The 17,691-nt window shown below is 38.3% G+C and overlaps 1 protein-coding gene across 1 annotated transcript in view; it reads left to right on the top strand.

Moving 5' to 3' along the window:
- LOC150102146 (apoptosis-stimulating of p53 protein 1-like) overlaps positions 1–17,691 on the top strand; it is a 186,545-nt gene that overhangs the window by 146,870 nt on the left and 21,984 nt on the right. The window contains exon 9 of the mRNA XM_090398659.1: positions 11,547–11,713. Within this exon, the coding sequence (XP_090254785.1) occupies positions 11,547–11,713 (167 nt within the window). The remainder of the gene's footprint in view (positions 1–11,546; positions 11,714–17,691) is intronic.

Here is a 17,691-nt window from a genome sequence, read left to right on the forward strand (position 1 = left end):
CCATCATCAACTGCTCTCAATCTCTCCATGAAGTCACATTCACAAGATTGAAAGATCTTTATGAACTGCTCATTAAGTATCTCCACCTACACATTCTGCAACAGCTGTCTTTATACCATTTTCTCCAATCACTGTCATTCCTTCCATAATCATTCTTTCTTTTTCTGGCTACATATTGAAAAAACTCCCTACGATTCTTTTTTGTCTCATTAGCTAATTGCTGTTCATACTTCTCTTTAGCTACTCTCACCAAACAAGTCACCCTCCTTGCCTGGTCTTTGTAGACCTCATGAAATTGTTTATTTCCACGTCTCTTATGCTGCCTCCACAATGCCCTTTTTCTCTGTATTGCATGCTTAATCTTTTTATTCATCCATCTCACACCTACCTTATTTAACCTTCTCATCCTTGGAATACATTTAGACATTGCATCTACTAGATAATTTTTGAAAATCCCCCAAGCTGCATTGATCTCTTTTCCAGCTAACTCCTCATTCCACACTACACCCGCAAGCTGTCTCCTGAGCTCTTCACAATCACCCCCCTTGCAGTTCCACATATACCCTTTTCTCACAGGGTTCCTCGCACTGCTGGCGATTACCTAGGTAATCACCTCATGGTCACTCTCACCAATTGGTGGATGATTTGATACCTCATTTATAATTACATCCTCTGATGAGATGACCAAATCCAAAACCCTTAATCCTCATGTACCCTCTGTTACATACTGTCTGAGGTAGTTATCCCTCAAAAACACAAGAAACTCATTTTCTTTACTTCCAGTTGCTATCTCATCATTCCAGTCTATATCGCCATAATTAAAATCACCCATAATGATCACCCTTTTCTTATTTGCTTGGCTAATTTGACTATACATTTCACTATCACCACCATCCACATTACCTGGTCTATAACAACATCCCACCAAGTATTTGATTCCATTCACCTCTATCTCACACCATACTGCCTCAAAACCACTGGCACTATTTCCGTCTTGAATCTCTACTTTGGACATAACTCTTTCTCTATCATCAATAGCACTCCCCCTCCCTTTTTACCCCTTCTATCCTCATGAAACAATTTAAAATATATGATTTAAAATAATTTATTGTTTAAAAGAATCAATAAATTGTTGTTTATTAAATACCTACCTACCTACAGCAAACTGCTAAGAGCCACAGGAACTGTTGGTTGGTTATAGAACAATTTACTATAGTGAATCTCCTTTAGTGGTAGCACTGTGCTACCACCAAAGGAGATTCAAAACATATCATATTTGTTGTTAGAAGAATCGCACCTATTTTAGTCTTCATTGTTTTTGTAATACCTATGATATTGATCTGGTACTTATCCAATCTTCTGCCAGTTCCATTTCTTTGCTATAGGTGCCTCTTTTGTCAAGGGTATCAATCTTGAATTCTGCTAATGTTCAATAAGGCAGTGGGGCTGGACTGGATTTCACCATGTATTTTAAGAGAATGTGGTAAGGAACTGACATTGACCTGACTGTCTTCAATTAAAGTTTCAGTACTGAGAAAGTTCCCAAGTGACAGGAGAGTTAGATAGTGTCATTGCATAAGGGAGGTGGTAGATTGGAGGCATAAGACATTAAACTGATATTTTTAGTCTTAAACTGATATGATTATTGCCAGTTTATCTGCAGTTAAGATTTTGCAAAAATTAGTGAGAGATTATATACATAATTATGCAGATGAGAGTAATATTATATGTGACGATCAGCATGGATTTGTTGATGCTTTCAGACGCTCTCTCAGTCTATCGTCTTTCATAATAAAATAAGAAGAGCAATAAGCTATTAGAGTTAATATTTAGTTAATATTTAAGTTGCAACACATGGATTTAAATTCAAGTTAGTGAATTGGATTGGAAATTTGCTATCTGGAGAGATGTGTACACAGAAGCAGTACCAAAAAAAAAAGGAATGTCACAACTGGAGTTCTGTAGGGAATGCTGAAAACTTTGCTGTTTAACCTTTATTCCAATGATATTGTCATTGAATTGCAGGGAGATATCCAACTGTTCATAGATGAAAGCTTGGAAGGGATATGAGTAATAGTGCTGATACGATGGCCTTCAGGAGGGTTTTAATAAGCTGAATGAGTGGATTGGCAAATGAATGGGGGGGGGGGGGAGAGTATCAGTTTAATGCATCTAAATGTAAGGTAGGATACTTAATCTATTAGTGAAACCACGCTAGAGAAATTGGAGGAGGCACAGGATTTGGGAGTGATTAACATTTCATATGGAGGTGATTATTCACACATTGGAAAAGAAAGCGGATGAACAAGAGATTATTCCTGGAAATAACTGCAAACAAAAGAGTCAGGTAGAGATAAAATTTGAAGTTTAGGGGACATATTATGAATGTGGTGAAGGTAACCCAGAGGATTGCTGCACTACTGAAGACTTTGACCAGCAGAGATAAAAGAGTGGTGATTCCATTGTATAAAGATTATTTGGATCACTGAGATGTGATTGACAGAAGAGGATATAATAACAGGAATAGAAGTAGCAGGGTACAGCATTTTTCGGCAGAATAGGAGAGGAAAGCATGGTGGTGGAGTACTGCTTATGATAAGTGACGACTTATGTCCTCTAAGAGTGGAGGCTTTGGAAGGCAGTGACACTAATGATTTTTAAAGCATATGGTGTGAGGTAGAGGTGGGCAAGACAGGATATTTAGTGGGGTGTTGCTACAAATAAAGGAGCACAGAAGATGTTTAGGACCAGGAGATGTTTAGACAGGTGAACTTGGCAAGTGCAAGAAGAATGATTGTTATGGGAGATTTTAACTACAGCAGTATAAATTGGGGAGAGGAAGATGCATGTAGCAATAAGGGAATGGAAGTTCCCCTCTATTACATATTGTTTAGGCAACATGTAATAGAAGGAACAAGAGGTTCAAGAGTTTTGGATTTGGTCATAGCATCAGAAGAGTTGATAATAAGTACCTCCATAGCGCAATTGGAAGAAGGACGGTACGGTGCGCCCTTCAATTGGAAGAAGGACGGTACGGTGCGCCCTTCAATTGGAAAAGGCATACGTTTGGGTCTCGTCATGATGGGAGGAATTTTTATATGAACTTTTTCAATCGAAGGTGAGTTAGCCGATCTCATATGGCGGTAGCAGGGTTTTTTCTCCCGGAAACTCGGCTTTTTCATCCCACATACAGACATATCGGCCCTTCAGAACACACACGCAATTTACAGACAAAAATACTAGCCATGGTGGTGCTGGTGATGGGCAGTGGATGGCACTGATGTAGATGATTGGTAGTAGAGGTGGAGACGGAGAGTTGTACAATAGGTGTCCTCCCGCAATGAGTCTTCGGACTCCTTGGAGGTGTCACGGAAATAATACTAATAATAACTGAGATGACATCTCTCCCACCAGTTGGAGAGAGTGACCATGTGGTTTTGACACTTGGAAGATGAACAGACATGCAGAAATATCAAAGAGATGGGAACGTATGGGGAATTATAAGGCAGGTGATTATAATAGTCTTAGATATCAACTTTTGGAAGTTTCATGGAGGGAGGAATTGGAAGGCTGGGATATCATTAGTGCTTGGGAAACTGTGAAGGAATATTTGTTGGCAGCAATAGTAAGTTGTATTCCACAAGTGAAGAAGAGGACACAATTTGGAGTAAAGTGGATGACATACAATATTAAACAGGAACTGCATTTGAAAAAGAGGCTGTGGAAGAGATATAAGGAGACAGGTGAAGAGTAGATGCATGAAGAATATAAGACACAGGCCAGGACAGTCACTAGTATGGTAAGGAAGGCAAAACGAGAATACGAGAAGAGATTGGCCCTAAGATCCAAAGAAAATCCTAGGAAATTTTTTAGCTATGTGGTCAGTAGGAGGAGAAATGATTGTGCAAGAATGACATTGTGAGATAAAAATGGGAATAGAGTGACTGATGCAGAGGACATAGTGAAATTGTTCAATGAACACTTTATTGGAGTATTTCATCCTGGAGGAGTAAATTTTAATACTAGAGGGATAGGGTAGGTTCGAGGTTTAGAGGTGCAGGAGGAGTGTGTGTTCCAAATACCGAGTACTCTGGATGTCAGTAAAGCTGTGGGACTGGATGGTATTTCATCGCAGATTTTGAGAGAATGTGCTAAAGAACTGATAGCTCCTTTGACCTAGATTTTCAATGAAAGTCTGGCTATGGGAAAGGTGCTAAGGGAATGGAAGGAAGGTAAGATAGTGCCATTGCATAAGGGCGGTAGCAGACTGGAAGTGCTTAATTAGGCCAGTTTGTGTGTCTTCAGTAGTTGTTAAGATCTTGTAGAAATTAGTGAGGGACCGTATACAGCATTGACAGATGAGGGTAATGTTATCTGTGAGAGTCAACATGGATTTGTGAAGGGGCACTCTTGTTTTAGTAATATGCTAGCCTTTTATAATAAAGTTACAAGAGCAGTAGATGAGGAAAAGGCATATACTGTCATTTTCTTGGATTTAGCAAAGGCATTTGACAGGGTACCACATGATAAGCTGCTATTTAAGTTGCAGCACATGGGTTTGGATGCCAGGTTGGTCAACTGGATTCAGGATTGGCTTTCCGATAGGTATCAGAGAGTTGTATAGTTTGGCGGTTTCAAGGAGGCAGAAGGCTACAAGTGGAATCCCACAGGGTTCAGTACTAGGACCTATATTGTTTAACCCTTATATCAATGATATTGACAGTGGATTGCAGGGGGGATATTCAGTTGTTTGCAGATGATGTGAAGCTGGGAAGGGTTTTTAGTAATTGTGCAGATGTGGTAGCCCTGCAAGAGGATTTGAATAAGCTAGACAGATGAGCAAATGAATGGTGGTGTCGGTTTAATTCAACAAAATGTAAGGTCTTGAGGTTTGGTACACATCGATGGGACACTGCATACTATATTGGAGGAGTTGTACTGGAGGAAGTAGGGGAGACGAGATCTGGGGTTGATGATTGATAGAAACCTGAAATTCAGGGGACATATTGCAAAGGTGCTGAAGGTAACACAGAGGATTGCTGTAATAATGAGAAGGACGCTGACCTGCAGAGATAAAAGAGTTATCATTCCACCCTGATCAGACCATACTTAGACTATTGTTCTCAGATTTGGTCCCCAGGATTTGAAGGGGATAAATTAACTGTGGAAAGGGTACAGAGGCAGATGACAGAAGATGATTTCAGCACTGTACAATGTTAGTTATTAGGAGCGGCTGGGAATGTGGACTGCAGAGTTTGATGGATAGAAGAAGGAGAGGTGATATGATTGAGACTTTTAAACTGTTGAGAGGTGGTTACAGGGTTGACACTGGAGAGTTCTTTCGCTTGGTTGAACAGCAAAAGAACTGATGGAGAAAGAGTGATAACAAGGGGCCATCCCTGGAAGTTATGAAAGGAAGCTGTGAGCAAGAGGGTAAGGAGTGGAGGGTGGTTGAACCTTGGAATGCATTGCCTGATAGAGTGGTGAGAGCAAGAACGGCCACTGAGTTTAAGGAGTGGTATGATAGACTGTGTTTCCTAGGAGGGACCTCCTGCGATGAGTCTTGATAGACTTTGGGTTTCCTAGGAAGGACTTCCTGCAATGAGTCATTTGACTCCATGGAGGCCTGAATAATAATAATAATAATAAAGCCTATTTCTATTATATCATTATATACATTTCTGTTATATCACTATTTTTTAATTGGAAAAAGGGATGATGCAATAGAAATGTACAAGTTGTTTACCTGTGTTTAATATGGAAGCAATTGTTCATATAGTGGAAAAGAAATAAAAAGAATGCGAGACCATCCCTAGAAATTATATAAGAGAATTGCAAACAAAGGAGTGAGGTAGGGAGTGGTGAATGAGTAGAATTTTGGTTAGAGAGAGACAGATGTCTAAAGAAAACACATTGTTGAAAAGTGTAGTGAACGTGAGGAGGTAGACAGGAAGGCTTAGTTTAAGGCGGAATAGTAGATAGTGATACTTTATGAGAGTCCTGCAATGAGTCTTGTGACTGCTTGTAAGCTTGATGATGTGATAATATAGGCATATAAATCAAAACTTTTTTTTGAATAAAGTTTGCATTTGAATAAGTTATTGGCATTTTTTGGGGATTACATAAGGATTTTTGTATAAATGCCACGCATAATGGATGATATCAGGTGACAGATGCAGAAGAGATTGTTCAATGAATAAGTGCCCGTTTTACTGAAAGCTATAAAAATATATACAACATTGAATGCACTGTTATCTCTTCACTGGATAAACAAACTCAGGTGTACAGGGAGAAGGTACCTGTTGCACAAACTAAATAAGAATTCATCAATAGGGTCTGATGGGATATCAGCATAAATGCTAAAAGTGTTCAGCTGAACTGGCTGGTAATTGGAGTCTTAGAATAGAAAATATTCCACAAGAGTAGAAAGAATGTGTGGTAATGTAAACCACAACAGAAGTATCTCTTGTGGCTTAGCACATCATTTCTGTACGTCTAACCACACGATAGAGTGGCAAAACAGCTCCATGCTATATCTGGATGATGACTACAGACATCGTTTATTCAAGGAAGCCACAGTAGTGTTAATAGCCAGCGGAAACCTCAACAGAAATCAGGGTACCATTCTAAACAGTTCGTGGAAAAACCTGATCCTCTCTCTAAATCCATCTGAACTACAGCTAGCCAGTAATCACATTACACGTTTACAACAAACACGCGTGCATGATAATGAATAAGAACAATAAGTCCTTTCAGTCTCTGTCACACGAACGTGTAACCTTAGCTACTAGTTTGTTTACAACGTTTTTATGTTCCTTTCAATTTGCATTTACTAGTTTTTATGTTTTTCCGTAAACGCTTTGAAAAAGCTAGACAGTTTGCTAGCGAAACTGGGAAGCTGTAATGTAAGATATTTGTAAATGGTCAGTATTAAAACAATAGTTCTTATGTCTAATGTGTGGTAATCTCATTGCACAAGGGTGGTGCAAAGACTGACGTGTCTAACTATCATTTTATCAGTGTTGCTGGAGTGTGGTAGTGGTGAAGATTTTTGGAAAAGTTGGTAAGAGATCGTATACAGAGTGGATTGACAGAGAATCTGGAATTTGTAATGAACATAATGAGTTTACTAGGGGAAGGTTATGCTCACGTATAATAATATCATAGATGAGTTATTCAAGAAAATAGATTTACCATGATACTTTTGGACTTTACTAAAGCTTTTGACAGGATTCAGCATGGAAGGCTGTTGCATAAGTTGAAGGTATGGGAATGGATTATAAATTACTAGTTTGGATAAAAGTGATGTTAGTCTACAAGACTAGTGTTGTACTAGTCTTGAATCAGTCCTTAGTCCATTGTTATTTAGTCTTTACATTAATGATATTGAGAAGGAATTAACAAGTGATATACAGTATTTGCTGATGATCCAAAGATAGGCAGGGTAGTCAGGAATGCAACTGATGTGTAGTACTTGCAGAATGATTTCAATAAGCTGGAATTATGAGTATGTGAAAATGACTCTTAGTTCAATGTTAGTAAATGTAAACTTATGCACTTTGGTGTAATCATATATCCAACAGCATATTGTATTGGCTGAATTATGCCATTAGAAACTGATCAGGCTAGGGATCTTGGGGTTTTAGTAGATAGGAAGTCTACAGTAAGATTGCAAATACTGAAGTGATGCAGATACAGTGTAGAGGGCATAAAGGAGAGTGTTAATGATATGATATCAGGACTGTGGAATGAAAATTATGAGGAGAGATTGAGAATTTATGGACTGCAGACGTTAGCAGACAGGAGAAAGAAGAGCAATAGAAATCTACAAACTTTTGAAAAGATAATACAGGGTCCCGGTAAATGAAATTTTTCATTATATGGATGGTGGGGAGAGGAGATTTTTTTCGTAGAGCAGTTTGTGACTGGAATGGCTTGCCTTTGGAGATCGTGAGTGCAAATAGTGTGAATGAATTCAAGAGATGTTATAACATGGTGTTAGTAATATGTGCCTTTCTTTGATGAGTCCCTGACTCCTAGGAGGTCTCTTGTAATAATGATAATGTTGCAGTTTGAAAAATTCTGTAATGCTTTGTCATCTCTTTTTTTTTTTACTTTGAAACTACAGATATCATAACAGGTGTTGTATTCTGGACTATTTACAGAATTATCTTGATGGCATAATACATAACTGGAAATTATACACAAAATAAAACAAAGATGGTGTGCATAAACAGAAAACAGTTGCTCTGGCACTTCTTGTTTTAAGCTTCAGCTTGTTTTATCTTCAATACTTTGATGCAGGCAGTCTGTCTATTACTTTCTTGGTCTACCAACTCATCTTTTTGCATTTAGTTTCCAGTCTCTTGCTACTTTAACTATTCTTTTTGGGTCCATCCTACATATACTGGCCACTGAATTAGAAACTTTTATTTAATACCATGTTGGGTCATTAATACCGATTCTCTTCGATTCTCTGCACATAGTTTGGTGAGATATGGGTTGGGAACAGCCTTCATTAAATGCTTCAGTCAATTCCTGTACAGGAATTTCTGTTTGTCCATATGAGCCTTCTCAGATGATAGTGATCTCATTCCTGACAGACTGTCTTATTACCACAGTTATGCCTCTTAGACAAGCAGTATAAGTTATTTTTCCACTGATTAAACACCTGGGATATCTCATCTTTTGAGAAACCAATCAAGTCTGCTGTTTTCAAAATCATGGCTCCAGCCAGACAGGCACCTGCAATAAGACAGGCACCTGCAATACCTTTATTGAACTCCAAAAGATCCTTTGTTTTTCCCATCATGATCAACACTATTGATGATTACTACTGACCAGCAGCATTCTTAAATACAAAGTGGCCATAAATAAAGAAGAGTTCTTCAGAGCCATGTAGCGAAAAACTTATTGGATGAAATTCGGCCAAACTTAGTATAAGTACACTCTGGAACATGGGGTATTAATTTACAGGAAAAAAAAAGTACAAAATTCTGCCACCAGTGGGCAATTGGCACTAGAATTACGTGATATTTGCATAATCTCACTATTTCTACTGACAAGTTCGTGGATATAAGGAAGACCAAAGAGGATTCATATGATTTTGATAAGATGGAAGTGCTATGGATCTCACCTTACCAGAATGTGCATCAAGTTTTACTATCAACAACAACATGATAACACTAATGTCACACTTCAAAAATTCTTGCATTGAAGGATAAGAGAAAAGATCCAATAACAATAACAAATCTTAGAAAAATGATTTTACAATATGAAAATAGCATATCTTGAGCAGTGAAGCCAGGATGAGGGCTCAAATGGATTATTTCTCAACAAGTTGACAAAGTTGCAACTGCCATCATGGAACACGGAATGAATAACACACAAGGGTCAGCAATGCTTGGACAATATCAAGGCAACTGGACATGCTATACTCAACTGTGTGGAAACTCCTGCATCTAATGCCAAGGATTTTCCCCTACAAGATCTCCCATACTCAAGCTTTACTTCATGGTGATGCAGAAACTCAACTGTAGTTTGCTCTGACGTGCTTAGCTCGAACAGAGGCGGAAGATCTTGTTGAGTGATGTTGACTCTCAATGTGGTGTGGTTTCACTGCATCATTTATTATCGGTCTTTACTTTTTCAAAGAACTTCATCCAACAGGATCAGTGAGTTCTACCGTCTCTGCTGTTAGGTATTGAGAGATGCTGCACAACTTTGTTGTTCTGCAACTGCAGCAGTGAAGATGCCTTGACTCTACCATATTCATGCAGGATGGAGCACCACCTCATATTGGATTGCCGGTATAGCAAATGTTACGAAAACACTTCACAGAACACAGAGTGATTAGTCATGCATTTCCCACAACATGACCACCTTGTTCGCCTGATTTCAACTCCTGAAACTTTTGGTTGTGGAGCCATCTGAAATACATGGTGTATGTAGGACATGTTCCTGATTTATTATTATTACATGACACCTCCAGGGAGTTCAAGGACTCATCGCGGGAGGACACACTACTCTGCTTTGCTAAATCTGGTTCTGAAGAAAAAAAAGATCTGGGTTCGATTCTTGTCATGATGAGGGTAATCCTTATATCAGCTTTTTCAATTGAAGGTGAGTTAGCTAATCTCATATGGAGGTAGCAGGGTTTTTCCCTTCTGGAAACTCAAGTTTTTTTTCTTTTTTCATCCCATGTACAGACAAATCGGCTTTCAGAAAACATGCAATTTACAGACAAAAAATCCTGTTGTTGTTTTTGATGATGATGGGTGGTAGTGGAGAGGTGAGATGTAAATATCACCCTCTCCACTGAGATGATGAGATGGAGTAAGTTCTGATCACTTGTGCTTTGTATTATGGAGAATACCAAGGAAAGTGATCAGAACTTACTCCACCTTTGCCACGAGTTGTCCCTGTCTTGAAAGGTTGCTTACTCTTGGATTTGCCAAAACTTTTATAGTTTCTATATTCGGCACAAAACTCTTGTAGTTTCTATATATTCGGCTTTGAAATAATGTTGGATTCAATATCCATAAAATTTGTATCATTTTGCATTGCCAAAGTGAAGCCTCTTGGCTCTTTATTTTGGTAAATCTTGGTACCTTTTAAAATGTGACACCTTTTGACACTCGTATGGGAAAGAATGACTTCTGCATCACTTCAACTTTGGGTATTTTATTTTACATCTGGGTCTGGCTCCCACTGACGAGACCTCAACAAAGTTCGAAACTGGTCTAGGTAGTGATCCCTTCCCATAATGCATAGCATCATACATGTCTACAAGGAGATGTGCTTTACATTATGGAGAATATCAGTTTTTTTTATTTTATTTATTTTATTTTATTTTTTTATAATACAGCACTCTCTGTATATCACTTCCCAGTATGATTGCTTTGTGTGGTACTCTTCTTTATGCTTCACAGGAGAAAAAATTCAAAACTGACTCTCATTTTTGATGGGATTTGAAACCTGATCATTGTAATTAAGAAGCATATACATAACTAACATGAAGATGTTATTTATTTCAGATACTATAGTGGCTAAGTACTTTTATTATGCATCACTTTCTGAAAAAGTGACTAAGATTCAAGTTATATGTGTGGCTAGAGGAATTTTATAAACCTTTCTTCCAGGAGGACTAAATTAGATAGGTTTAGAAAAGTCAGTAAGTTTTTCTTCACCTGTGGAAAGGTTAAAAGATTCTCCATTAACTGCTGACTCATTGATTAATCAGTAAAAATAGTGGAATGGATAGTATTGTAAAAAAAAAAAAAAAAATTACAAAAGTGAGATTTCCATGGGGAATAGTATTCCCCATGGAAATCTATTCCTTCTTTTGATCTTAAACAGTTGTCACAGTTTTTTTTACTATACATTTCAGCATTATTATCATTTGCATATTGACTGATGCGTTAAACAAGAATTATTCTTTTTTTTATTTTCGTTCATCCTGTTTCGTTCAAGAATACCTGAATAATATGGCTTTGTTATATCCCAATCACTTTATCATATTACTATTCATCTTCTCTTTGATGTAGGACACCTCTCCACTGTGCAGCATCATGTAACAATCTCCCCATGGTGAAATTTCTTGTGGAGCATGGAGCATGTGTATTTGCAAATACCCTGAGTGATCACGAAACAGCAGCTGAAAAATGTGAAGAAGATGAAGAAGGGTTTGACGGGTGTTCTGAATATCTTTACAGTAAGTTTAAAATATTTAGTGTTTAATTTTTTTTTGTTGTTGTTTAATTTTAGTAAAATACTGATCAATTATCTTTATTTATTTATAGGATTAAATAGTTACATTTTCTTCACAAGAGTAAAGACACTCATTTAACACACAACAGTTGCATCGTGTTTAGCTTAAGTAATGTCCACCTTGCCGGCCTGCTTAGCCGAGTGGTTAGCATATCCGCTCTCCAGCCAAAGGCTGCGGGTTCAAATCCCTCCATTGGCATGATTGTTTGTGATTGTCTTTGGAAATACTAGTAATGGTGGGCTGTAGATGGCGTTGGTGTAGATGATAATTGTAGTTGCAGTTTGTTGTAGTTGGTGAATTGAATAGATGCCCTTCCTCAATGAGTCTTTGGATTCCCTCGAGGTGTCATGTAATTTTTCTATATTGTCAACATGAATTAGTCTACCAGTTTGTAGAAGAGTGTTTTCTAATTGCAGTTGTACTAAATCTCACTTTGTATGTATGTGTGTGTGTGTGTGTGTGTGTGTGTGTGTGTGTGTGCAGTTTACTTTTTATGTGCAGGGGAAGATTTTTATTGTATTGTCACATACAGTAGCAATATAATTTATTTCAAATTTTGAAAGTAAAAAAAGATGGATAATAGGCACTAACAAACACTGGTCAGGTCATCATATAATGGTCATACTGCATCGACCGTTGCATGGGTTACCAAGGTTAACTCCCTCAATGGGCACGCTACCTGTTTGGGAAGGTGTTTAGGGGCAGACTAAAATACACAAAGATTATTGAAGAAAAAATGAAAGAGTTTGAGAACAGGAACCAAACCTTGGAGATTCAGTGGTAAGCCTTGAAGAAAACCCTGATTGATTCAGCCAGAGAGGCATGTGGTGAGGTTGTCTGCAAGGATAGAAAAATCAAAACTCCATGGTGGACACAGGAAGTTAAAGAGGCAGTGAAGGAAAAGAAGAAAGCATATCAAAAGTTCCTGGCAAATAAGTCAGCTTGTGCTCTTAAAGAATACAGAGACAAATGTAAGAAAGCTAAATACTGTGTGAAATAAGCTAAACAAAAGTCATGGGAGGACTTTGGCAAAAACATAGAAAATAAATATCAAGAAGGTTGCAAAATATTCTGGAGGTTGTTGAAGAAGTTAGAAATGGAAGAAAGATTGCTGTAAAAGGAGGTAGAGATGATAAAGGTGACATGAAAATGGGAGAAAAAGATATCCTTGAAGTACGGATTAATTACTTCAAAAAAATGCTAAATGAAAAAAAGCAGTGATAGCACAGGTGTAAAAAACACTCAACAGGCATACAGTCAGCAATACATATCCATACTTGAAATAGAAAAAGCCATCAGAGGCTTGAAATGTGTCAAGGCAGCAGGAGTAGATGATAATCGACCAGGAATGCTGAAGTATGGAGGTATAAAAGTCTTACAGTGGCTGCACTGCATAGTTCAGAAGGCCGGGACGGAGGGACAAATTCCCGATGATTGGAGTAGAACTCTCATAGTACCCATATATAAAAAGGGAAATAAAACTGATTGTGAGAATTAGAGGTATTTCTCTAATTCTCGGTTGAGAAGAATTGTGGAAGTAAAGCTTGGTGAAGAACAAGCTGGATTCAGGCCAAATAGAGGCTGTGAGGATCGGATCTTCACTTTACGACAAATAGTGGAGAAATCATGGGAATATAACAAAGATCTCTATTTGAGTTTTGTAGATCTGGAAAAAGGCATATGAGAAGGTGCCAAGAGAGAAGCTATTTAATATGCTACAGTTATATGGTGTCAATGGGGCATTATATCAAGCAATACTTAGTCTTTATTTAAGTTGTAAGTCAGCAGTTAGAATTGAAGGAAGTACAAGAGGATGGTTTAATGTTAAATCTGGTGTGAGACAAGGATGTAGATTATCCCCACTGTTATTCATTATCTATATGGATCACATTATGAAGGAAAGTGGTATTAAACATGATATCAAAACTGGAGATGTTAATGTCAGCTCTTTGCTTTATGTGGATGATGTTATACTTATCAATAAATCCGCTATGAGTCTGCAAGATTCTTTGACTAAATTGAATAACTGTTGCAATAGATATGGTATGAAGGTCAGCAATAAAAAGACAAAGACAATGAAGATAGGCAGAATCATTGAAAATGTCAACTGCATTGTGAATGGAGAACTTGTGGAACAAGTAAAACATTTCACCTACTTAGGCATGATTTTTAGTGAAGATGGTAAATTAAATATAGAAATAGACAACAGAATCAGCAAAGCTGGTATGGTGGGAAGTCAATTGAATAAATTCATATGGAATAAGAGAGAAATTAGTCGGAACACTAAATTAGCTGTATACAGGACAGTGTTCAAACCAGTTTTAACTTATGGATCTGAGAGCTGGTTCAGAAGTAAAACACTTGACCAAAGACTAGAGACTACAGATATGAGAATCTTGAGAAAGATTAGAGGCATGAACAGATGGCATCAATGGTAATATCATATTAAAAATGAGGATATTAAGAAAGAACTTGACATTGTCAGCATCCAGGAATGCGTCAGCAGAGCTAATCTCAGGTGGTATGGTCATTTAAACAGAATGGTCAAGGAAAGATTGGCAAAACAAGTGTTCTTTGCCAGGTTGGTAGGAAAACGACCCAGAGGAAGACCAAGATATAGGTGGTTTGATACGGTACAAAGTGCCTTAGACGACAGAAATATAAGATCTGATAATATTGGAGTCTTGAAAAGTAACAGACTGATCTGGAGGAAAATTGTAGATAGGAAGTTAGTAATGATGTAAATTTTTTATGTAGTACTATCATATCCTGTACACCCCTCGAGGGTATATGGCAGGAATTTGATGATGATATAATCACAGCCTGCCTTGTTTTGGCTGAGCAGTTAGTGCATCTGCTCTCTAACAGCAGGCCGTGGGTTCAATCCTGCCATAGGCATGAATGCTTGTGATTGTCTTTAGGTGGGGAGATGAATTTAATTGCTTGCTGTAAGATCACAACCTCACTTTTTGGAGGTCTGAAGTGGCTTGTAAAATTTACTTTTGGTCTCTAGAGCATGGTTTCTGGACTGACTAGGTAAAAAATGAATTTAAAAAAATCCTTAGCTCACCTGCAGTATGAATGTACTATAGGTTTACAAATAAGCCTTTCAATAATTGCATAATTCCATTACTCTTAGATTTCTCATCTCCACTACTTCTGTTAAAGTTTCCCCACCAAGTATTATTATTATTATTACGGGCAACTCCAAGGAGTTGATGAGTCTATCAACTCCATCAACTATTCGTCATTCACAGTCATGGCACCCACAACAGACTCTGGCAGCATATTCCGCTCATTCACCACTCTCCAAGTAAAAAACCTAGCTCTAACACCCTTGCTAACCACACTCTTGCCCAGCTTCCATGTATGACCCCTAGTCCTCCCACCACCAATCCTATTCTCAAAAATATCTTCTGAATTAATCTTATAGAAACCCTTCAGTAATTTGAATGTCTCAATCATATCATCCCTTTTCTGCCTATCAACCAATTTCTGCAACCCACAAATCTTCAACCTGTTCTCATAAGGTTCATTCCATAGACCTGCTATTATCTTGATCACTCATCTCTAGATCCTCTCCACCTCCTCCCCATCAAGAAGAAACCTTGGTGCCCATATCTGGGCACAATAGTCTAGATGGGGGGTCTTATCAAGGTTCGATACAGAGGAACAATAACCTGTTTGTCTCTACTTGTTAAAGTATTTTTCAGCAACCAAGTGATTTGATGGGCTGATTTAGCCACTTTTGTGATGTGCCCCTCTAAACTTCAACTCCCTATCTACCATCACTCCCAAATCCCTGGCCTCATCAATCTCCTGGAGTACGGTTCCACCAATGTGATGTACTGCTGCTAATCTTTTCACCCCAAAATGTATAACCTTACACTTTGCCACATTAAATTGACATCCATTCTCCTTAGCCCAGTCCTCCAAACTATCCAAATCATCCTGCAAAATTTTGACATCCTGTGCACTCACTATTGCTCTACTCAACTTTGCATCATCAGCAATCAAATGAACACTTCCTCTCAAGCCTGTCTGGCTGAGTGGTTAGTGTATCCGCTCTCCAGCCAAAAGGCTGCAGGTTCGAATCTTGCCGTGGGCATGGATATTTGTGAAAAATACTAATGGTGTATTTTTCAATGGTGATGAACTTAGTGGTGATGATGGAGAGTTGTGGAGTAGGTGCCCTCCCTCGATGAGTCCTTGAACTCCCTGGAGGTGCTATGTAATAATAAAATAATAATAATAAATTAAACAGTAGTGGCCCAAGAACAGAACCCTATGGCACACCACTAGTCACAGGCCGTCTTTTGGACTCTACTCCTGAATAAACCACTCTCTGATATCTCTCCATCAACCACCCTCCTATCCATCTCACCAACCCTATATCCATCCCCATATGCTGCAGTTTACTGATTAGAATTCCATGTGGTATCCTGTCAGAGGCCTTAGCAAGGTCCAGTAGAATCACTGTATACCCATTACCGTTATCCAGTTCAGCCGTCACTGTGTTATAAAACGTGAGCAAGTTACTGAGGCATGATCTACCCTTCACCAAACCATGCTGTCCCCTATACAGTATCCCATTTTCATCTATCCAATCCTGTATTTTCCTCTTGACTATTTTCTCCAAGACCTTGACAACAATTCCTGATATCTTGATCGGTCGGTAATTTACAACAGCAGTCTTGGAACCTCCTTTATGCAGTGGAACTAGTTTCCCCTCTTTCCATCCCCTCGGACTAACCCAGACCCGAGACTCAAATTAAACAAAATGGTCAAGGGCACTGACAATTCTTTAGCCGCTTCACGTACGACACAAGCTGGTATACCATCCAATCCCACAGATGTGTTGACTTTGAGGTTTTGTAATAGACTATTCACCTCCACTTCATTCACCACAATTCCTGTATAAGCTATTGGTTCATTCATTCCTGCAATGTCACCACCTGGATGATATACTCTTGCAAAGTGCTCGCTCAGTAATTCCACTATATCAACTGATTTGGTTACCTCCCTACCATCAGCATTCTTTAAAATCATTCTGCCATATACATTTTTTCTTTTATTCACAACATATCGAAAAAACTGTTTGAGATTCTCTTTAGCCTTCATGGCTAATGTTCTTTCATAATCCACTTTTGCTTTTCTTACCACACTCTTTACCCTTCTGGCCTGCGCTTTATACTGTTCATGTGCCTGGCGGTCACCTTTCTCCTTAAATTCCCTCCACATTGTTTCTTTTTTTACAGCTCAAGCTTAATGATGTTATTCATCCATTTAACCCCTACTTGATTTATTATTCAGACTCTAGGTATACAGTCAGCCATTGCCTCCTGCAAACACTTCTTAACCACCTCCCATACACTATCAACATCCAGCCCTTGCAGTTTTACATGCCATGGCACTGAACTAATCAAACTCCTAAGCTTGCCATACTTACCAGCCTGATAATTCCACATGTACCCTGTCTTAATTGTATATTCCAGACCTTTAGCCATCTCCCAAGTCAAGATCTTATGATCACTCTCACCAATTGGTGGCAACGTGGTCATATTCGTTACAGCCAAATTCTCAGATGTAATTACTAGGTCAGACACTCTCTGACCCCTGGTATTTTCCATTACATGCTGTCGCAGATAGTTATCCCTTAATAACCCATAAAATCCAATTCCTTCCTTCCAATCAATGTTACCATAGTTGAAAAAATCCCATAATAATTACCTTCCTTCCACTCATTTCTTCTATTTGCTTATGCATACTATCTCCACCATCTATTCCATCTATTATGGTATGATAACTTTTGTATCACTTAGAACAGACCTCATGTAGTAAGTCTTATGACTTCATGAAGATCTTGTAATAACACTAATAATTTCAAATAAATGAATTAAGAAAAATTCAGAACATTCTCA

The sequence above is a fragment of the Typopeltis vanoorti genome, chromosome 10 (genome assembly GCF_054136105.1).
Source record: "Typopeltis vanoorti isolate ZY-2024b chromosome 10, IOZ_Tvanoo_1.0, whole genome shotgun sequence".
NCBI classification, from domain to species: Eukaryota; Metazoa; Arthropoda; class Arachnida; order Uropygi; family Thelyphonidae; genus Typopeltis; species Typopeltis vanoorti.